Raw genomic sequence first — 24,095 nt, 5'->3', positions numbered from 1 at the left:
CATTTAGTGACAACTTTTTGTAAACTTTTTTTTTTGTGTCATTATTCAATCACTTGGGACAAAAAAAAAAATATTCAATGGGCTCAACCTGCCCCTCAGCAATTTCCTTGGGGTGTCTACTTTCCAAAATGGGGTCATTTGGGGGGGGGGGGTTGTACTGCCCTGCCATTTTAGCACCTCAAGAAATGAGATAGGCAGTCATAAATTAAAAGCTGTGTAAATTCCAGAAAATGTCCTCTAGTTTGTAGACGCTATAACTTTTGCGCAAACCAATAAATATACGCTTATTGACATTTTTTTTACTAAAGACATGTGGCTGAATACATTTTGGCCTAAATGTATGACTAAAATTGAGTTTATTCGATTTTTCTTATAGCAAAAAGTAGAAAATATATTTTTCTTCAAAATTTTCAGTCTTTTTCCTTTTATATGAGCCCTCAGGAGTCATGAAGAGGAGTCATGATAGCCGTGAGGGATTCGGTGAACTTTGAACTTAAAGACTCTTTTATTGATCCGGATGGTAGGTTCATCATATTGGTTTGTACCATAAACAGGATTCCCATTACCTTTGCCTATATATATGCTCCTAACTCGCACCAACTAAAGTTTCTAAAGAAAGTTATTAAACAAATGGAGCAGGTACAAGTTGGAAGCATATTGATTTGTGGGGACTTCAACATGATTTTAGATAGAGATTTGGATACCTCCTCTAGAGTCAGGAATCATTTCCCTAAATTCTGAGAACTCCTGCTCAAGGAAAGCTTATATGACGCCTGCCGTTGCCTAAATGCAAGCGAGAGATCATACACGTACTAATCCCCTAGATTTAATTCCTACTGCAGACTAGATATGTTTATTACTGATAAGGACTTGCTCCACAGGATTACACATTCATCTATCTTAGATATTACATGGCCAGACCATGCCCCGGTCTTGATTCACATTGAAGGATGCAGAACTCACACTCCATCCCGTATATGGAGGAACAACGAGACTATATTGCAAGACCCAAAATTTCAAATAGAAATCTCCCAACAACTTGAGGAATACTTTAATTTCAATGACCCTGAGTGCACCAGTCCTTTCACTAATTGGAATGCCCATAAAGCTTTTATAAGAGGAGCTCTAATAAAACTTAATTCCAAAATCCAGAAAGCCCGCTCTACCAAATTAAATAACCTACTAACTGAACTCCGTTCTTTAGAACAACGTAACCAGTCAAACCCATCCGTTGACCTCGCCACCCATTTATTTCAAGTAAGATATAAAATTAGAGAATGGTATAGCGTAAAACATGACCACGCTATGAAAAGGCTCCGACTTAATTATTATGGAAACAACAACAGAGCAGGTAAATTCCTGGCCAATCGTTTAAAAGATAAACGTTCTAAAACATCAATCCCACATCTGTTCCACCCCAAAACAACAGCTAAAGTAGAAAACCCCCAGGAAATTGCAGACGCATTCGCAGACTACTATGCATCCCTTTATAACCTACATACGGACCCCAACACAATTAGGCCAACAAAGGAAAACATAGAGTCTTTCTTAGCTAAAGTCCATCTACCCTCGTTATCGAACGCCCAACTTCAGGAATTAAGAGCCCCATTTACATCAACCGAGTTAGAGAAAGCTATCCAATCCCTACCTTTAGGGAAATCCCCAGGCCCAGATGGGCTTTCTAACGTGTATTACAAAAATTTCAGTGATATAATATCCCCTCACCTTCTCTCTATCTTTAACGTAGCTAGGACAACCGGATCCTTCCCAGCAGAAATGCTTAAGGCCTATGTTGTCACTCTGCCCAAGCCAGGGAAATCTCCAGACACACCAGCCAACTTCCGTCCCATATCTCTCCTCAATGGAGATATCAAACTGTACGCTAAAGTGATAGCAAACAGAATTTATGATATTATACCAGACTTAGTGAACCCGGACCAAACTGGATTCATGAAAGGGAGGCAGGCATCAGATGCCACACGGCGCTTACTAAATATCATTCACCAAGCTGGGACTCATGGAACGCCTTCTCTGCTTCTCTCAATAGATGCAGAGAAGGCGTTTGACAGGGTCCAGTGGGAATACATGGAAGCGGCGCTAAGGAAGTTTGGCTTTCAAAATGAGGCCCTGTCGGCTATCCTGGCACTTTATTCCAATCCTTCTGCTTAGGTATTTACCGTGGGGCTTTTATCCAAAACCTTTACCATATCAAATGGCACCCGCCAGGGGTGTCCTCTGTCACCTTTAATATTTAATCTGATGATAGAACCCCTGGCGGAGGCCATTAGATCCCATCCACACATTTCAGGACTCAAAGTCCAACGAAAGGAACGCATAGTCAATTTGTTCGCTAATGATATCATTCTTTTCCTATCGAATCCAGTTGTGTCTCTACCATTTACACATGAAATTTTAGAAGCATTTGGACAGATTTCTTACTATAAAGTAAATTTTACTAAATCCCTAATATTAGATCTAGGGCTGAACCACCATGTGAGCTCATATCTTAAACGAACATTCCCATATTTATGGGCCTCCAAACAGATTCCCTACCTCGGCATACAGTTGACAACGAACCTGTCCCATATTGCAGATGTCAACATAAAAACTCTTCTACAAGACATAAAAAAACCCTTTCCAAAATCTCAACAACCGAATTATCGTGGGCAGGGAGAATAGCATCCTATAAAATGTTGATCCAAAAATTTTATACATATTCAGAACCCTCCCTATACCATATAAAGCCTCACATTTTCAGAATTGACTAAACTCCTCAAGCAATACATCTGGAAGGGTAAAAGAGTCAGATGCCCAATTAATAAACTTATAATGCATAGAAAAGCGGGAAGCATGGGCCTTCCTGACATCAAAGACTATTATTGGGCAGCCATACTGGCACAAGCTAAACTTTGGTTTCTTCCAAATCCTGAACCACTATGGGTAAACACTGAAACGTCTATAGCAAAAACCCAACATATGAGTCTACTTCTCATGGCAGACACTTGGAAATCTAGATCCTTAAAGAGGGATTCCACCTGCAAAAAAAATATTAAAAGGCAGCAGCTATAAATACTACAGCTGCTGACTTTTTATAAATGGACACTCACCTGTCCCGGGTTCCAGCGATGCCGAGGCCGATCGATCGCTCAGCCCTCGGCTGCTGCCGCCACCATTCCAGGTGAGGGAATCAGGAAGTGAAACGAATCGGCTTCACTTCTCGGTTCCCTACTGCGCATGCACGAGCCGCGCCGCGCAATAGGAAATCTCCGCGCTGTCACTGGGACCCGTGTGTGTCCCAGCAGACAGCGCGGCAAGGCAGGAAGTGGCGTAGACTCCCGTGGGAGTCTATGCCCGGAAGTGGGTGAAAATACCTGTCTTTGACAGGTATCTCCACCCCTTCCCCCCTGAAAGGTGTCAATTGTGACACCGGAGGGGGGGATCCGATCAGCGGAGGTTCCACTTTAGGGTGGAATCCCGCTTTAACATGCTTCTCCCCAACGATTACAGCGACTATCGTAGCATGGAGACACTTACGACAGCAACAATTGCTGGGAAATCTCCGCACTACAGTTAGAATCCCGATTCAAACTTCGGAAATACTGCTCCCGTATAGTACGGTTACCAAATGGAAGAAGAATGGAATAGAATGGGTAGACGACTTATACATTCATGAAACCCTAAGATCGTTCGACTCCTTAAAATCCAGCTATAATATACCCCAAACTAGCAAATTTCTATACAATCAGGTGTCATCCTTTCTACTGAAATCTCCCCCACCGAATATTGAAATAAACAGCCTCATATGTCAATACTATATGTCCCCCAACACCAAGAGTAAAGGCATCTCACTTTTATACAACACTTTGCAATACAAACAACTGTTGGTGAAATCCTCCTCTATGCTCACACGGGAGAAGGATTTAAACCAGACCTACGATGTCAATCAATGGAGCAATGCCTTCAGATATAACTACAAAGCCACCCATTGCATTAACCACAGGGAGCTCACTCAGAAGATACTTCATAAATGGTATAGAACTCCTCATCAATTGGCAAGAATGTTCTCTACACACTCTTCGCTTTGTTGGAGAGATTGCGGTAGCGTAGGCACTATACTGCATATATTCTGGCATTGTAAAAACATTTCTAGCTTTTGCAGGAAGTTGTTTAGTATACTCACAGAAATCACAGGAGTGTTACAGTCCCCAAACCCAGCTCTAGCAGTTCTCCACCTCGGTATTGACAATTATCCGCCCCAATTCCGTACAGTAGTGATCCATATCCTGATTACGGCTAAATTAGTTATTGCCCAACACTGGAAAGCATATTGTCCCCAAACCCATATGAAGTTCTAGTCCAGGTGAACCTGAATTTTCAATATGAAAGATTGTTGGCTCTTAGGAAATCTTGTGGCAAAAAATTGGACTCACAATGGAAATGTTGGACAGAATGGTATAAGAAATAATCTCTACTTCCATTGATAATGGGAATCCTTGAACAGATCCTCGAACAGACCCTCAAACTATGTCATGTATAGATACTTATTCTTTGTACAGATGCTAGTCCTTTTATATATCGCCACCCATTTTGGACTTTATTTTGATAAAAACCTGATTGCTGCGACTGACGTTATCCAGTGATACTCTGGATGGCCCTTCCGACACAGCGTGATCCCAGTTGGGGTGCGGAGGGAGCCAGACAGAGGTCACCGTACTATATGGTTGTACTAATTATTTAAGAGTACTGGTCGGACTTTCAATTCAAGAGATTGAGTTAGTAGTAATAAGATATGTATATGAAACCAGTGGAAGAAAACTGGTTTTATAACTATAAGAGCATTTTCGATATATATCATCTAATTGTAGTTCATCACCACTTGTATTTGTTTCATTTTGTTTGTACCGAATGAAAATTTCAATAAAAATTATTTAAAAGAATGTGATTTTTCATGTTCCTGTCCCATAGACTTTAATGGTGTTCGCATGTTCGAAAAAATCTTTTGCTTGTTCACATGTTCTGCTGCGAACCGAACCGAGGGGGGTGTTTGGCTCATCTCTACTAACTGTCTAGTAGCACTGAACAGAGCCCTATTCTATCTCTCTCCATGCCAATATCACACTGAAAATTACCACTATGGGGAGAATATTTTTTGGGTGTGGAGCGGGACTAAGAGTAATGAGCTATGATTGGATAAAGTCATCATTACTTTCTACAATTGTGGCTCTGACAGTGCTCTGTGCCCTGATTGGGCAAAGCTTTCATTGCTTAAGCCAATCAGGGCTTCCAATGCACTGTGCGGAGGTGCAGTGCATTGTGATCATTCTGCGGACTGAACAAATGGTCAAACACCTCAATAATTTGGGTGCTTGAACGGGCGAACAGCCAGTGTTCACCCAACACTAAATGTTAGTTTTCATGGAAGGAGTGTGACTGGAGATACAAAGTACACATTTTATTCCACTTTATAACGACACATTACATCCCTGCCACAAAGCATGGCCAACTTATTTACAGATGAGATAAATAATTAATTTTACAATTTTATGCATTTTTGTATTCAATATTTTTTTAAACTGGCATATAAAAGAATTTCTAAAAAGTTTAAACATTAATGTTAAAACAATATAATATTCTTACATACCTGTGCCTGGACAAAGAAGAGCCCACAGAAGGATGACACGCAGGGGGCACAGGAGGAAGACACGCAGGGGGCACAGGAGGATGACACGCAGGGGGCACAGGAGGAAGACACGCAGGGGGCACATTGCTGCAGTCGGGGTATCTGGTCTGTGTGAAATAATGAAATAATGAGAATTTATAAATTTACAGAAAACTCAAACAGGAAGAAGATTATATTTTGTAAAACTCTTGTTTCCTTTTTTTCAAGAATAAAATCTGGTGCCTCAGACCAACCACATCCAAAATTTCATTTGTAGTGGATTTCAAAGTGATAAACCAGCAGAAAGTGTTTTATATCTTGGGGACTTTCTTGGTAAGATATCTGTGCCGAGTTCCTGGCTACTCACAATTCAATACTCAATTTTTTCCTCTTGTAATGAGTGGTCTTCTCACTTCAGATCCCACAGTGGGTCCATCTGTTTCTCCGGCTCCCCCAATCACATACAGGTGGATATCCTCCATGGGTGATCAGTTGGCGCAGAGTGAGTAAAGTACTTGGAACCTTTCCCTGTGGCTCCTGTTCACACTGCCAATTTATTCACCCGAGTAGGCATTTGCGACTACCCAATGACCGCATGTTTATCCCCAAACATTTTGGCAATTGTCAAACGTCAGAGGTAGTCTATTTGTTGCAGTGTGAATGTGGTTGCTACTATGTGGAAAAGACTATTCACAAATTCTGGAAGTGTATATCTATTGCCGCATACAAAGTATGAGACAAAGTGACCCTGAATATATGTTTATGCTGGCTGCTACCCCGAGTGTCATTCTTGGCCGTGGATCGAGTCCAACCCAGTCCACGGGGTGGGGACTTCAACAAGTCCCTCCTCCGGCATGAACTGTGGTAGATCTCTGATCTGAATTCCACTTTGCCCCAGGACTCAATGAGGCCTTTAGCTTCAAGACATTTCTTCAAGGTTTCATCTCTGGAGGTTTTGAAAAGGACCTCTGATCTTCACAAGTAGGACTTCTCACTGTGGTCTCCATATCTGGGATGTATATACGTTTATTATTATATCTCAACACCAGAGTAAATTTAGGGTATGCAGCCACTAAAATCCTCTTTGTGGCCCCCATATCCTTCAATATACAGAAAAAAACACCTTGGGGGGAGAAAGAAATGTCACAAAATATGCATAAAACATATATAGAATAAAGGTCGTGGATAATCAGATATGGAGTTCATAAAGTCCAATTGAGTGCTATGGCAACAATAGTGGCAGCTCCCTTTAGAGTGAAGTAATTCTCTTGAAGACGAATGGAAAGACAACACAGTGCACCAGACTAAGTGTAGCAGAAATATCAAAAAGGGCTTTATTAAGAACATCAGCCAATGTCAGGAAAATGGCCGAAGAAGGACTGGCAATTCCACCCAAGACAATCATGGCCACCATGGTGCACAGTGTGACTGATGTGGGCAGTACTTCTGGGTCTATTTAACCACTTGCCATCCGCTGCATGCCAATATGTCCCCTTTAATTTGCGGGCTAGTGGGCGTGTGCCACCGGCGGGGCGCACGCAGTATACTGCGTGACCGCACATTGCGGGCTCAATGTCTGCAGGTGTTCTGCGATCGTGCCATGGAGAGGCAGATCGAGGAGATGCCTATGTAAACATCCCCCCTACAATTAGAATCACTCCCTAGGGCACACTTAACCCCTTGATCGCCCCCTAGTGTTTAACCCCTTCCCTGCCAGTGTCATTTACACAGTAATCAGTGCGTTTTTATAGCACTGATCGCTGTATAAATGTGAATGGTCCCAAAATAGTGTCAAAAGGTTCCGATGTGTCGGCCGCAATGTCGCAGTCACAATAAAAAAAAAAAAAAACAGATCACCTCCATTACTAGTAAAAGAATAATAATAAAAATGCCATAAATCTTTTACCTATTTTGTAGACACTATAACTTTTGTGCAAACCAATCAATATACCGTATATACTGGAGTATAAGCCAAATTTTTCAGCATGCCCTCCCTCGGCTTATACTCGAGTCTGTGTCCAGGCGCACGAGGCTGCAGATGATCTCCCGGCGCTGTGATGTAAGTCTAGTCAGCGGCTTTGCAGTGTAACAAAGCCCCTCCTCCTCCTCGATAGGCGGATCACTGACTCACTGCTGGGAAACTGAGTCAGTGTTCCATCATGGGCGAGGAGGAGGCAGGGCTTTGTTATACTACACGGCCTCCGACTAGACTGCATATCACAGCGCCGGTGTAGCAGTAAAAACGATATGGAGATCATAAGGCTGCAGATGGGCACAGTGGTACAGGAGGCACAGATCAGATAGGGAGATTGGCACAGTGAGGCACACAGATGGACAAAATACCACCAAAAGAAAGCTCTATTTGTGGGTAAAAAAAGTAAATACATTTTGTTTGGGTGCAGCATCACACGACCGCTCAATTGTCAGTCAAAACAACACTATGTCGTAATGGAAAAAGCACTCTGGTCAGAAAGGGGATAAATCCTTCCGGGGATGAAGTGGTTAAGCCTGCTGTTGGAGCCACCCCTTGCTGGATTAATCGTCAGCTCCCCAATGTTTCCCGTGACCCTGTGTCTCTGTGATTCTGTTCCCTGTTACCGACCTGACTGACGGCATTTCTGGACTGATCTCTTGTGTATTATAATTGGCTTGTCTTCAGTTCTTGCTACTGACATATTCTGCCTGGTACCCCACACTCAGCGGCTCTGTGGGTCATCCCAGCAACTACCAGTGCACTCCAAGTGACTGGCTCATCAACAACACCTGGCAAATCATGCACCTTTGGGCACTACTCCCTCTGTATCACTCCCAGGGGAGCACTACACTTAGCCGCAAAGGGGCACCCTCTCAACAATCGACCTCTTCCTTGGAACCTGACAGTATAATCCAGCCATATGTCTGGGGTCAATGGAGGCACGTCCCTTTTGGAGGCTCTGTGCCAACAAGTTTCCACCCTAACACAAGCAGTGCAACAATTACAGGAGGGCTGCTTTCAGTTGGTAGGTTGTCTGCAGCACCTGTCAGCGCCACTTGTCAGTGCCACCTGCTCTGTTGGATCAAGGCTTGCCCTCTGCCAGAGCTGTGTGAGCAGCTTCTTCTCTGAAATGCACCACCTCTACCCATACAGTAGTGGTCCCACCCCCGAGCCTCGGGTGTCAATCCCTGAGTGCTTTACTGGGGACCAAAAGAAGTTCCGCTCCTTTAAAAATACCTGTTTACTGTATCTGGCCCTGCAACTGCACACCTTCTCCATCAAGTCCATCAAGGTGGGTTTCATGATGTCGCTGTTGGTCGTTGAACACTAGGCTTGGGCCCACGGCCTGTGGGAGCAAAAGAGCCCTGTCATCAATTCCCTGGATGCATTCTTTGAGGCTAGAGCTCAACTGTATGATGGTCCACAGCGTGTGGCCACCGCTGAATCCAGCCTGCAACAAAGGCGGCAGCCGGTGGAACATTATACAGTGGACTTCTGCAAAGTGGTCAGCTGACAGACTGGAATGAGCATTGAGGTACCAGTACCATCAGGGCCTGTCTGAGCCACTCAAGGATGAGCTAGTGAGAGTAGAGACTCTCGCCACCTTGGAAGGTCTTATTCAAGTTACCGTCCAGCTTGACAGGTGCTTGCGGGAGCGATGGTCTGAAAGCGCTCAGGCTTTCAGAACCACCTGGATGCTACCAAAGGTCGCTCCTCCCCAGCAGCAGTGCCCAAATCCACAGCTCCTGCAGAGTTGGAGCCTATGCAGATTGGCCTGGTCCAGTCATCTCTGTCTGCTGAGTAGAAGCTCAGGCAAAGACAAGCTAATCTAATGTTAGAGCATCGGCCACTTCATCCCCAATTGCCCTATCCGTCCCAGTAAGCCATCTCCACACATCCCTGTTCTCTCCCAAGTTGCTGCAACCTCACCTACTCACCTGGTTATCTCTGTTTCCCTGCGGGTGGTGGAAGAGGTTGATTTGGGGGCATGCAGTTGTTTCCTGGACCACACACTGGAAACAAAATACAACACCCCCCTTCTTAAGGAAAAGCACCTGACTGTCCACGTGGCTGACGGCTCCGAGCCCCATTTTGGACCGGTCACCCAAGCCACTAGTCCTCTCCTAGTGTCCACTGAGTCTGGCCAGCACGAGTTCCTCAGATTTGATATTTTAAATGTACCCATGTTCCTGGTTATCCTGGGTATCCCATTGGCTGCAGGTACACAAGCCTCACATCAACTGGTCCAGCAGGGAGATCTGCTACTCCTCTCCATACTGCCAGCAGCATTGTCTTCACCCCAAACATCAGGACCCCGTCTGATTTCAGCCCAACGCCCACCAGGAGGTGCCTACAGTCTACCAGGAGTTCCTGGACATCATTGACCCCAAGAGGGCAGATGCTCTTCCCCTGCAATGGCCATACAACTGCCCCATTGAACTTTTGCCAGGCTCTGAGATACCCTTTGGTTGAATATTCCCCCTCTTGAAAAAGGAGGTTGAGACCCTGCAGCTGTATCTGGACGACAACCTAAAGAAGGGGTTCATCCATCCTTCTTCCTCTCCTGTGGAGGCTGGCTTATGCTTTGTGGGAAAAAAAAGGACCAGTCCCTAAGACTCTACATAGACTACATGGAGTGCAAAAAATTACAATTAAGAATTGCTACCAGCTCCCTCTCATCTCAGAACTTTTCCAGAGATTCCGTAACGCCTGGGTCTTCACCAAACTGGACCTATGCGGTGCCTACAACCTGATCTGCATCTGAGAGGGTGATGAGTGGAAAACAGCATTCCGAACTCGGTTCGGACACTTCGAATACCTGGTCATGCCCTTTAGTCTCTGCAACATACCTGCTACTTTCCAACACCTGGTGAATTACATTTTCCGGGAGTTACTGGACCATTTTCTTATCGTTTACCTAGATGACATCCTTATCTTTTTGGTTACTTTGGATTTCCATAGGTCTTATGTAAAAAAGGTGCTAGCCACCCTGAGGAGACACAGACTGTTCACAAAAGTCGAAAAGTGCGATTTTGAGAAATAATCCATCCAGTTTTTTAGGTCTCATTATTTCTACCAAAGGGATCACTATGGACCCCCAAAAAAGGTCAAAACCATTGTGGACTGGCCAGCACCAATGGATAAAAATGGTGTGCAGAGGTTCATTGTCATCGCCAACTTCTATAGGAAGTTTATAAAGGACTTTTCCACCGTTATTTCACCAATTACCCAAGCAACCGGAAAGCATGTATGCTTCCAATGGTCCTTTGAGGCTCAGGTCGCCTTCGACACCCTGAAGTCCCGGTTCACTTCTGCTTCGATCCTTCAGCACCCTGACCCTGCACTACTGTATATTCTGGAAGTTTATGCCTCAGAAATAGTTACAGGAGCCATTTTGTCACAGCGCCAGGGGCCCAAGGCACTTCTCCATCCCATAGCTTTCTCCTCCCGCAAGATGAGCCAACCAGAAAAGAATTATAATGTGGGGAATCAAGAGCTTCTCGCTATAAAAACAGCCCTGGAAGAATGGAGGTACTGTACCTCCTAGAGGGAGCCAGTCATCCTAATATGATCTATACGGATCATAAAAATATAGAACCCCTCCGGTCTGCCAAATGGTTGAGACCTCACCAGGCTCTTTGGGGTGTTCGGGGGCAAATTCGAAAAGCCACGGAACACCCTGTAAAAGTCTATGGGAGAAATCTAAAGTGCTAATTTTAAAAGCTTATATGAAAGTTATGGTCCTAAAAAGTGTTTGGGGACCCGGGTCCTGCCCCAGGGGACATGGATCAATGCAAAAAAAAGTTTTTTAAAAAAAAGGGTTATTAATAATAATAGTAGATATGTGCGATTTTCAGGTTGTAGATATGTGCGATTTATAGGTTGTAGATATGTGCAATTTACAGGTTGTAGATATGTGCAATTTACAGGTTGTAGATATGTGCGATTTTCATGTTGTAGATATGTGCAATTTACAGAATACGATTTACAGAATGCAGATATGTGCAATTAACAAGTTGTAGATATGTGCAATTCACAGGTTGTAGATATGTGCAATTTACAGAATGTGATTTACAGAATGCAGATATGTGCTATTTACAGGTTGTAGATGTGTGCGATTTACAGAATGCAGATATGTGCTATTTACATGTTGCAGAATGCAGATATGTGCTATTTACATGTTGCAGAATGCAGATATGGGCAATTTACAGGTTGCAGAATGCAGATATGTGCAATTTACAGGTTGTAGATATGTGCAATTTGCATGTTGTAGATATGTGCGATTTACAGGTTGTAGATATGTGCAATTTATAGGTTGTAGATATGTGCAATTTACATGTTGTAGATATGTGCAATTTACAGAATGCAGATGCGTGATTTACAGAATGCAGATATGTGCGATTTACAGAATGTGATTTACAGAATGCAGATATGTGCAATTTACAGAATGCAGATATGTGCGAATTCCAGAATGCAGAATGCAGATATGGGCAATTTACAGGTTGCAGATATGTGCGATTTACAGAATGCAGATATGTGATTTACAGAATGCAGATGTGTGATTTACAGAATACAGATATGTGCAATTTACAGAATGCAGCTATGTGATTTACAGAATGCAGATGTGTGATTTACAGAATGCAGATATGTGTGATTTACAGAATACAGATATGTGAGATTTACATGTTGCAGAATGCAGATATGTGCGATTTGCAGGTTGTAGATATGTGCTATTTACAGGTTGCAGATATGTGCGATTTACAGAATGCAGATATGTGTGATTTACAGAATGCAGATATGTGTCATTTACAGGTTGCAGAATGCAGATATGTGTCATTTACAGGTTGCAGAATGCAAATATGTGTGATTTACAGGTTGCAGAAAAGGTGCCTGATGTGGTTGTACACAAGATAGGCATAATTCATCTGCTTTAGTAGAGCCCTGTGTATAATGTGCAGCCTGGTATATGATGTGCAGAGCCCCATGTATAATGTGCAGCCTTGTATATGATGTTTATTTGATAAGGGGTGTGGCTTGTGAGACGTGGGAGGGGCCAAATCTGAGGGTCGTGGTCTTGCGCCCCCCATCCTAAAACTTCACCAGCCGCCACTGCCCAACACCCTCTCCAACACTTAGCTTCAGAGTTAGGGAAGATTTTGGACAGCTTAAATGGAACAAGATAGCTTCAGTTTGTCTTTTTTAGAAAGTTATCCCAATGATTGACACACCTGGAAGCCTTAAAGGTAGCTCTCCTAGCTTGTTGACATTCTATACTGCTGAACGAAATTCCTATATCCTATATAGTTTTTTCCGGAGCAGTGATTTTAATAATGCTTAAAGTGAAACAATAAAAGTGTAATATTCCTTTAAATTTCGTACCTGGTGGGTGTCTATAGTACGCCTGTGAAGGGGCGCATGTTTCTCATGTTTAGAACTGTCCCTGCGCAAAGTGTAATTTCTGCAGAAAAAAAGTAATTTAAAAGAACTCACGGCTATAATGAATTTTCGGCTCCCGTAATACAGAGAACACTCATTGAAAGTCATTGATAAAATAAAAAGCGTGGGGTTCCCCCAAATTTAATTACCAGGCCCTTCAGGTCTGGTACGGATATAAAGGGGAACCCTGCATCAAATTAAAAAAAAAAATGAAGTGGGGTTCCCTCTTAAAATCCATACCAGACCCTTTATCTGAGCACGCAACCTGGCAGGCTGCAGGAAAAGAGGTGGTTGGTTGTGGGGGTCTGCGGGCCAGAGGCTTATTAGAATCTGGAAGCCCCCTATAACAAGGGGACCCCCAGATCCCAGCCCCCCTATTTTAAATGGTAAGGGGGTACAAAAGTACCCCTACCATTTCACAAAGAAAGTGCAAAAGAATGTTAAAAAAGACAGACACTTGAAAAATTCCTTTATTAAAAATAAAAAAAATAAAAAAAAGATTCCAGCGGTGGTAGTCCATTCTTGCTATCCAGCGATGGATGATCATCTCCCCAGGGTCTAGCAATGGCTGATCTGATCCAGTGACGGGTGAGCTCTCCATCCAGCGCAGTCCATCTGTCCTTCCTCTGCCTCCACTGGCGGAGACACTGCGGGGATCCCGGCAGCCTGACATTTCTTATATGAGGAGGGCAGGGCCACCCGTCACTTGACCCCGCCCCCTCTGATGCAAGTGGGGAAGCCTGGCATCCCCAATGACGTGTGGGTGACCCCGCCCCCCTCTGATGTAACAGAAATCTGCTTTACATCAGAGGGGGGCGTAGTCATCCTCACGTCATTGGGGAAGCCAGGCTTTCTCCCTGCGTCAGACGGGGCGGGGTCAGGTGACGGGTGGCCCCGCCCTCCTCATATAAGAAATGTCAGGCTGCCGGGATCCCCGCAGTGTCTCTGCCAGTGGAGACAGAGGATGGATGGACTGCGCTGTGCTGGACTGGAGGGAGAGATCACCCGTTGCTGGATCACATCAGCCATTGCTGGACCACCGCTGCAATCTTTTTTTTTTAATAAAGGACTTTTTCAAAAGTGCGTTTGTCTTTTTAAACATTCTTTTACACTTTCTTTGTGAAATGGTAGGAGTACTTTTGTATGCCCTTACCATTTCATACGGGGGGGGGGCGGGATCTGAGGGTCCTCTTGTTAAAGGGGGCTTCCATATTCTGATAAGCTCCCTTTCCACAGACTCCCACAACCACTGGCCAGGGTTGTGGAGATGAGGCCCTTGTCCTCATCAACATGGGAACATGGTGCTTTGGGGGGCATGTTGAGGGCAATGTTGAGGGCATGTGGCCTGGTACGGTTCTGGTATGGATTTTTAGGGGGAACCCCACGTCATTTTTTTTATTTAACGCGGGGTTCCCCTTAATATCCATACCAGACCTGAAGGGCCTGGTAATTGAATTTGGGGGAACCCCACGCTTTTTTTTTTATCCATGACTTTCAATGAGTGTTCTCTGTATTACGGGAGCCGACAATTCATTATAGCTGATTGTAGTGATTTGAAATGACTTTTTTTCCTGCAGAAATGACACTTTGTGCAGGGACAGTTCTAAGCACGGGAAACATGCGCCCCTTCACAGGCATACTATAGACACCCCCCAGGTATGAAATTAAAAGGAATATTACACTTTTATTGTTTCACTTTAAGCATTACTAAAATCACTGCGCCCGAAAAAACGTCTGTTTTTAAAACTTTTTTTGCATTGATCCATGTCCCCTGGGGCAGGACCCAGGTCCCCAAACACTATTTAGGACAATAACTTGCATATTAGCCTTTAAAATTAGCATTTTAGATTTTGAACGTTCGAGTCCCCTAGACTTTAATAGGGTTCTAAAGTTCACACGAAGGATCTGGTGCGAACCGAACCCGGGGGGGTGTTTGGCTCATCCTTAGTGGTCATACGTCGGGTTTGTTGTATTAATCTCTTTAATTGATGTAATCCCGCAAGAGAGCCAAGGTTTGTTATTTTGCTTATGGTGGATCAGGGGCGTACCAAGGGGTTGGCGAGGCCGACGTCCGCAAGGGGCGCAGACGGACAGGCTGAGGGGGGGGGGGGGCAAATTGAAATCCTGCACTGCACCGTGTTGTGTGTCACTTCTGTGAATTTAACTGCTGTGTCCCCTGCGAATGCGTTCCAGCCGCCATGTTGCACCCTGTGATTGGGCAAATGTGGTGGCCACTGGTCATGTGCTGTGCTGTGGGGCTGGCCAGTCCTTGAACATGGGAAACGCATGCGCAAAGGCTGCTCTGCCTCCAGGAGTCCCGGGTGGTGCTTCTGTAAGCCAAGCCACCGCCGTCTCCTCCACTCTTCCTCCTGAGTTCTGACTGTGCCGGATCTGGAAGTGGGACTTCATCTGGGACTGGGATTGGGAAATCATTCCCTGTCGGCAGTGTGACAGGTGAGTGTGTGTGAGCCTCTGAGGGAGGCAGTTTGGTGGGTTGATGCTGGCTGCATTCATGGCAATATGGCTGGGTGATGCATTCATGGCAATGGAGTGGGTGCTGCATTCATGGCAATATGGTGGGTGCTGCATTCATGGCAATATGGTGCTTCATTCATGGCAATACGGTGCTGGGTACTGCATTCATGGGAACATGGTGCTGGGTACTGCATTAATGGCAATACGATGAGTGCTGCATTCATGGCAATATGGTGGGTGCTGCATTCATGGCAATACTGTGGGTGCTGCATTCATGGCATTATGGTGGGTGCTGCATTCATGGCAATACAATGGGTGCTGCATTCATGACAATATGGTGGGTGCTGCATTCATGGCAATATGGTGCTGCATTCATGGCAATACGGGGCTGGGTGCTGCATTCATTGGAACATGGTGCTAGGTGCTGCATCCATGGCAATATGGTGGATGCTGCATTCATGGCAATACGGTGCTGGGTGCTGCATTCATGGCAATACGGTGTTGGGTGCTGCATTCATGGCAATATGGTGGGTGATGCATTCATGGCAATATGGTGGGTGCTGCATTTATGGCAATGGAGTGGGTGCAGCATTTATGGCAATGGAGTGGGTGCTGCATTCATGGCAACGCGGTGCTGGGTGCTACATTCATGCAGCACCCACTGTTTTGCAATGAATGCAGCACCAACTGTTTTTCCATGAATGCAGCACCCACTCCATTGCCATGAATGCAGCACCCACCATATTGCCATGAATGCAGCACCCACTCCATTGTCATGACTGCTGCATTCATGGCAATGGAGTGGGTGCTGCATTCATAGCAATACAGTGGGTGCTGCATTCATGGCAATATGGTGCTGGGTGCTGCAATCATGGCAATGGAGTGGGTGCTGCATTCATGGCAATGGAGTGGGTGCTGCATTCATGGCAATACGGTGGGTGCTGCATTCATGGCAATACATTGGGATATATACAAACAATTAAAAATTAAAGGAAATTGATGTATAAAAACAAACAGCTGAGATTCAAAGCCCCCATACACACGGTTGGACATTCCAACGGAAAATGTCTGATCGGACCGTGTTGTTGAATAATCCGACTGTGTGTGGGCTCCATCGGACTTTACCATCGGAACGTTCGACCAACAAAATTTCCTGTCGCATCATGGCAGCATAGACTCTGGGTTGTGACTCCGCCTCCACAACCTGATAGGACCACATAACTATAAGATGACGATACGGCCCCCGCCCCAGCATTCTGTTATTTTTCCTCACCTGTTGGGACGGCACGGATCAGCACCCCCTTACCACTTCACCCCAGCCAGGTTCTAGCCTCTCCTGGGTGGAAGTCCTTGCCGGTACAGCCTCTAAACGAAGATAAATGGAAGGAACCCCACTCCGGTGATCTCAGGGGTATGTTACAATCTCTCTCTGTGTCTTTGGATAAAAGCCTTAAACAGGCTTAAACTGCTTCAGTTATCTTTAACGATCTTCAGTTGAGTCTTAAATAGACTCTGGTGTAACTTCCTATTTACCATGATAAGCCTTAGACAGGCTTTACAGCATGCTATTAAGCACTCTGGCATATAAGCCTTAAACAGGCTTAGCCAAAATGCAGTGGTCTCCATGACCAGTGCATATAATGCCGCGTACACCATCAAATTGTCCGGCGTACTTAGTCCACAGAAACGCATTTCACCGGACAATTCGATCGTGTGTGGGCTTCAGTGGACTTTCTCAGCGGAAAGTCCGGCGGACTTAGAAAGTATTTTTGCAGTCCAATCTTTCCGCCGTACTTGGGTTTCAGCAGACAATACGTTCGTCAGTATGCTAGTCTGACGGACTAAGAATGACGCATGCTCAGAAGCAAGTACGAAAAGGAAGCTATTGGCTACTGGCCATTGAACTTCCTTTTTCTAGTCCCGTCGTACGTGCTGAACGTCATCGCGCTAGCAAACACCGGACTTTCTGTGTGTCCGTGTGTGGCCAAGTCCGTTCGGACTATCCGCCGGATTGTTTGCTGGACAATTCGATCATGTGTACGCGGCATAAGAGATACACCTCCTTTCACAACTGACTACTTCCACTTCATTACACCCCCAACTTATTTTCCCCATCCTCTTACCTATAAGAATGAGACCACACTTTCTTTGGGGTATAACTGGTCACAGCAGCCTTTTATTTACAAAATATATAATCATGTATCAACTTTAACCATAAATAACAAAACTCAAAATATCAGTTTTTCCCGGTGGTCTTGTACGGCACTTCCCCAAATAAATGTTCCACTTTTACACTACGGGCACGCTACCGTACTAGGCCTCCGCCCATGATAACTTCATCCCGCAGACAACTCACTACCCGCAGTGTCCACCTTCCCATCCTCAGCTAACCCGTGTTAGCTGTAACCAAGGGAGCCCATGTCACTAATGAGTCCCCCACACTTCCATCTCCTGGGTCAGTTACCACCATACAAGACCACCGCCACCCCCACCTCACCGAAAGCTGCCATAATGAATCCACAAGTGCACCTACGAGGCAACAATTAGTACAAGACAAACACAAACAACACAAACAACACAAAGGGAGGGTGGGTGGGAAACTTCCTCTCCCCCACTGGAATAATGCCCGGGAACCCCCCCCCCCCTCTTCCTCACTGCATTCAACTCCTCCCCTCCTCTTCTTTACCTAGCCACCCCCCTTTCTACTCCACACAACTCACTACTATTTTAACCCTTGCTGTATCCTTCTCCCACTGTCATGTTGGCCCTTTTGGTATGCTCCTCTTTGCTCCTCTCACTTCCCCGGCCTCTCTTTTGTTCCCTGTGTACCTGTTTTTGCTGCTTTTTCCCCATCTGTGTTTGGGCGTTCTGCTGGGCGTTGAAGTCCTCCTAGGGACGCCGGCACGTGTTCTGAGTCTGTCTATCCTGTGCTGCCCTGGATGGAGAGATCACCCGTCGCTGGATCAGATCAGCCATCGCTGGACCCCAGAGAGATGATTATCTGTTGATGGATAGCAAGAGTGGATTACCACCGCTGGAATTTTTTTTTTTTTTTTTTTTTTTAAATAAAGGACTTTTTCAAAAGTGTCTTTGTCTTTTTTAACATTCTTTTACACTTTCTTTGTGAAATGGTAGGGGTACTTTTGAATGCCCTTACCATTTAAAACAGGGGGGTGGGATCTGGGGGTCCCCTTGTTAAAGGGGCTTCCATATTCTGATAAGCCTCCTGCCCGCAGACCCCCACAACCACCGGCCAGGGTTGAGGGGATGAGGCCCTTGTCCTCATCAACATGGGAACATGGTGCTTTGGGGAGGACCCCAAAGCATCCTCCCAATATTGAGGGCATGTGGCCTGGTACGGTTCTGGTATGGATTTTTAGGGGGAACCCCACGTCATTTTTTTTAAAATTTGACGCTGGTTTTTATCGATGACTTTCAATCAGTATTCTCTGTATTACGGGAGCTGACAATTCGTTATAGCCACGAGTGATTTTAAAGGACTTTTTTCCTGCAGAAATGACACTTTGTGCAGGGACAGTTCTAAGCACGGGAAACATGCGCCTCTTCACAGGCGTACTATAGACACCCACCAGGTATGAAATTTAAAGGAATATTACACTTTTATTGTTTCATTTTAAGCATTATTAAAATCACTGCTCCCGAAAAAATGGCAGTTTTTAAAACTTTTTTTGCATTGATACATGTCCCCTGGGGCAGGATCCGGGTCCCCAAACACTTTTTAGAACAATAACTTGCATATTAGCCTTTAAAATTAGCACTTTAGATTTTCAACGTCGAGTCCCATAGACTTTAATAGGGTTCTAAAGTTCACACAAAGTTTTGGTCTGTTCGCAGGATCTGGTGCAAACCGAACCCAGGGGGGGGGGGGGGGGGGGGTGTTTGGCTCATCCTTAGTGGTTATACGTCGGGATTGTTGTATTAATGTCTTTAATTGATGTTATCCCACAAGAGAACCAAGGTTGAATTTTTATAGAGGGAATTAAAAATTCTAATACCGGGATCGGGAGCAGTAATATGGAGCTGCATGTTTTTGTTATTTTGCTTATGGTGGATCAGGGGCGTACCAAGGGGTTGACGAGGCCGACGCCCGCAGGGGTGCAGCCGCACAGGCTGAGGGGGGCGAAAATTGAAATCTCGCACCGTGTTGTGTGTCACTTCTGTGAATTTAATTGCTGTGTCCCCTGCGAATGCGTTCCAGCCGCCATGTTGCACCCTGTGATTGGGCAAATGTGGTGGCCACTGGTCATGTGCTGTGCTGCAGGGCTGGCCAGTCCTTGAACATGGGCAACACATGCACAAAGGCACCACCCGGGTGGTGCTTCTGTAAGCCAAGCCACCGCCATCTCCTCCACTCTTCCTCCTGAGTTCTGACTGTGCCGGATCTGAAAGTGGGACTTCATCTGGGACTGGGATTGGGAAATCATTCCCTGTCGGCAGTGTGACAGGTGAGTGTGTGTAAGACTCTGAGGGAGGCAATACGGTGGGTTGATGCTGGCTGCATTCATGGCAATACGGTGCTGGGTGCTGCATTCATGGCAATACGGTGCTGGGTGCTGCATTCATGGCAATATGGTGGGGGCTGCATTCATGGCAATATGGTGCTGGGTACCAAAAAATCTATTTAAAGCAAAAACACTGAGCTAACCTAATGTTGAAAAGCTGCTAACAGTAAAAATTCCTATTTTAGGTATAAAGTGTACAGTTTATAAAAAGTGTAGCGCTAAATATATTACGAGAGAATATATATATAACATCCCCATGTGCAACCACGTAAATTTTGTGCTATCCATAGTGGATACTTTATATCGATAAACGCAAAAAGCATATCAATGAAACATTTGCCAAATAGAATTGTGCTTATGTATCAAACAAGAAATAATCAATAATGAGCAAAAAAAACATAAAGTCTCTTTGTTTAGAAGGAAGTGTTCAAGTCCCACATGTTTAGTTAAATTTCAAATAGACCATCCAATCTTAAAGGATTCACATGCGAACACCCAAGTGCCAGTCCCACCACCTCTGTGGATGTGGGCTTACCAGATGTATCTGACCGAAAAGAATATATATTCCAAGGATCATACACGCTTGTACAATATCCGCAGGAATCCAAACTCGCAGGTGCTGGAATGCCAAAAAACATCAAAGCAGTCCTTTCCCCAACACAGCCGATAACATTAGGTTTTCTCCCATCACATAGAGGTCCAACTCAAAATGATGGACACATAAAATGGAAAGACTGGGCCATATAGCGTAATTCCATTAAAAAACAAAATTTATTAAAAGATAATAACAAACTCATATTTATGAGGTTTATCAAGCGCTTTCAAATAAAAATTGGTGGCAGTAGAGGCCTCCGACGCGTTTTGTCCTCATAGACATCGTCTGGGGTGCCCATCCACTGCAGCCAGACTCATTTTTATAACCACAAGAGCCCATTTAGCAAGATTCACTCACCCTGTGTCACCGCGTGTCACTTCCGGTTTCTAGGGGCCGAAATGGCCACCGCGGCGTGCGTTCCATGCCTCTATTTCAGTATCCCACCTCTATACTGATGTCATAAATCCTTTTGTAAATGCGTAATATATATATATATATATATATATATATATATATATATATAGATATATATAGAAATCCAGATTCTAAAGTATACATATCCAATTCTTTAATTTCCTTGACCGTCTATCCGTAAATCTGTCTCCGCTGTGCGTTGGAACGCACGCTTATCGATTACGGAAGTGACGCATGGGTAGTCGCCATCGAGACACCAAGTCTCATATGGAAGTGAGGCCATAAAAACAACCCACGTCACTCCAGGAAGGTCCATGGAGGACACAATGACCCCCCTAATAGTGACAGGATATCGGCCACGTCACATCCGAACGGACGTAGCAGGCCCCATATTCATAAACCAATCCATAGGCCCTAAGTCTACACATTAGAATGATAAATATACTCAACCATTGCTATTCTGCTCTTTTTCTAAGACATTAAATATTAATCATTATCACATGAATGACTAAATACCGCAAATATGCTATGAGGGGGTTATATTACGCGTTGGTGCAGGAAGTGGATTGAGTCTTGCTGTAGGGCTTACTAATATAGAACAACATATTCATGTATTCCAAATACACATAAAAAACTTCTGGAAAAAATATAAAAGAATATTTTTATTAAAAAAATAAATGAAAAAATTAGAAATTATATCTCGTATCAGCCCATCTCTCCATCTTATTTTAAGCTTCATTAATGAAGGCATTAATGTCCCACTCTACGTTCAAACAGGGAGTGGGATCTGAGGGTATAGATCCAGTAAGTTTCTAATTGTGACACCCCTCTGGTCATAGCCCCCCTCCACGGGGGTACATATTTATCAATCGCTAAAAATTGTGTTCCCTTTGGATCACTATTGTGGCATTCTTTATGGTGTCTAGGGACACTATGTTTAGAGTCTTTGCCTTTAATCAAAGATATGTGTTCCTCTACTCTCACTGAAAATGTCCTTGTTGTCCTTCCGACATATTGCTTGCCACAGGGGCAGGTAATTAAATACACAACATATCTAGTACTGCACGTACAAAACGTTTTGATAGTGTGTCTCTTGTTAGTAACTAATGACATAAACTCAACCGTTTTTTCCCTCCCTGATATATTATGTTGACATACAATGCATTTCTTGCAGAGAAAGAAACCGATTAAATTATGAAAAAATGATGGGCGAATTTATAATATTTTGTGCAAGACGACTTTGTAAGGAGGGTGCTCCTCTAAAAGGTAATTTGGACCTAAGAATAAGATCCCTCCTCAAAACTCCCAGTGTCGGGGGCGTGGCGACCGCCGACCGTGATGGCCGCACTTGTATAGAGCTCCGCTCGGCTGCAGGGGAATTATCAGCTTATCGCCCGCCTGGTTGCAGCTAAGAACGCCGACGCCGCGCACAGCAATACCGCCAACATACAGAGCCCCCGGGGTATGAAGAAAAAGCTCCGAACACGGGAAAAGATGCTTAAATTACCAGACTTTTTTCCGGCCGTCTCCCGCGGACTACAGGAAAATGGCGCCGAGAGACCAGCCCACAGTCGTAGTCCAGGTGCTCTAGTGCCAGCTCCAGCAGCGAAAGAACAGAGAACGGGCCGAGAGAGGAACACTGCTATTATACCTGACATGCCTACCACACAAGATAGCGGTTCCTCTTCTCCCTGCAACTCGCCCACCACAAGGAGCCCTGCAAAATCCAAACCGAGGCTGGATCCGGAGATATCCACACACAGCAACAGGTTCTCGGCCCTGGATATGGAGGTGAGTGGGGCACATGACAGTGACCCGGGCGCACACTGTCCAGCAGACCCGATCGCCATGTTCCCGACCACCGGTCAAGCGATCTCAGATACAGTGTAGAGCAGAGATTACAGAGCTTGGGGATAGAGTGCATCAAGTTGAAACGAGAATGGGGGACGTTACTATATCCTTTAACGCACTCGTGGACTCCCACGTATCCCAGCAAGACTCTATCTCCAAAATACAAGTGAAACTGGCAGACCTCGAAGATCGTTCCCGCAGGAACAATTTGAAACTACGGGGTATACCTGAAACCGTGGCAGCACAACAGCTTCAGTCATATGTTATGGATCTATTCCATGCAGCAGCACCATCGTTATCTCCATTAGATCTCAAAATAGATAGGATCCATAGAGTACCTAAACCAGCCTTTCTACCACAGGAAGTTCCAAGAGATGTGCTACTCAGAGTTAATTTTTTTCAAACTAAAGAGATTCTCTTGGACGTTTTTCGCAAAGCAGAGAACCTACCAGAGTCAGCTGCGAATCTACAAGTGCTACCGGATCTCTCGCAGTACACTTTGCAGCTGCGGCGAAACATGGCGACTATCACCAAAGCACTGCGAAACCACAAGATAGTTTACAAGTGGAAGTACCCGGCTAAACGAATTGTCTCGCACCAAGGCTCCACTCACCTAGTCAGCTCATTAGAAGAAGGGCTACAACTTCTCCGACAATGGCAAATCATAATTTCGGACACGAACACGGATCCACCTCCATTACACAAATCCCCTCTGGGCAAGATACAGCCGGAGTGGCAACCCAGACAGCAAAGACGTTCCAGCTCAAGACGCACCTGAAATTCAAGGAACAAGTTCCTACCTGCAAAGTTTAGTAGAATTCCCTGAAAGCCTTTGGTACAGTCTACCGTACCGTAGCACCCTCCAGTTGGGCAGTAATACTGCTTGGTCCATTTGGACTTTGTTCGTCTGTTTGTCCTTTTGATGGTTTTTCCTTTTTTCTTCCTTTTATTTTTTGTTTTCATTGGATGTTTTCACTCGACAGTTGAACACACATTCCTACTACTCTATATGTCTCCAGCTAAAGGTATTGTCAATTCAATCTTTTCAACCATGCAACTTCCTAACCCATGCTCCGGGCAGTCAGCCGGGATATTGACTGTCTTGAGAGTGCATTTACACTTCACCATTGATCCTTATATAACAGAATACAAACTTCCTGACTTTAC

General features: G+C 44.8%; 2 protein-coding genes across 2 annotated transcripts in view; one reads left to right on the top strand and one right to left on the bottom strand.

Annotated features, from left to right (window-relative positions):
• The window catches only part of LOC143973416 (uncharacterized), a 66,440-nt gene extending 56,716 nt beyond the window's left edge, over window positions 1-9,724 (bottom strand). The window contains exons 1-3 of the mRNA XM_077474403.1: window positions 9,572-9,724; window positions 8,879-8,979; window positions 5,642-5,787 (exon numbers count right to left, since the gene is read on the bottom strand). Coding sequence (XP_077330529.1) covers window positions 5,642-5,787; window positions 8,879-8,979; window positions 9,572-9,724 — 400 coding nt within the window. The remainder of the gene's footprint in view (window positions 1-5,641; window positions 5,788-8,878; window positions 8,980-9,571) is intronic.
• The window catches only part of LOC143973417 (uncharacterized), an 803,347-nt gene that overhangs the window by 266,298 nt on the left and 512,954 nt on the right, over window positions 1-24,095 (top strand). The gene's annotated exons all lie outside the window — the stretch shown is intronic.

Source organism: Lithobates pipiens, unplaced genomic scaffold, assembly GCF_037356315.1.
Source record: "Lithobates pipiens isolate NorthernLeopardFrog02 unplaced genomic scaffold, aLitPip1_a1.2 Scaffold_81, whole genome shotgun sequence".
Lineage (NCBI taxonomy): Eukaryota > Metazoa > Chordata > Amphibia > Anura > Ranidae > Lithobates > Lithobates pipiens.
The sequence above is the reverse complement of the archived record's forward strand: the minus strand, read 5'-3'. Positions and strand labels throughout refer to the sequence as shown.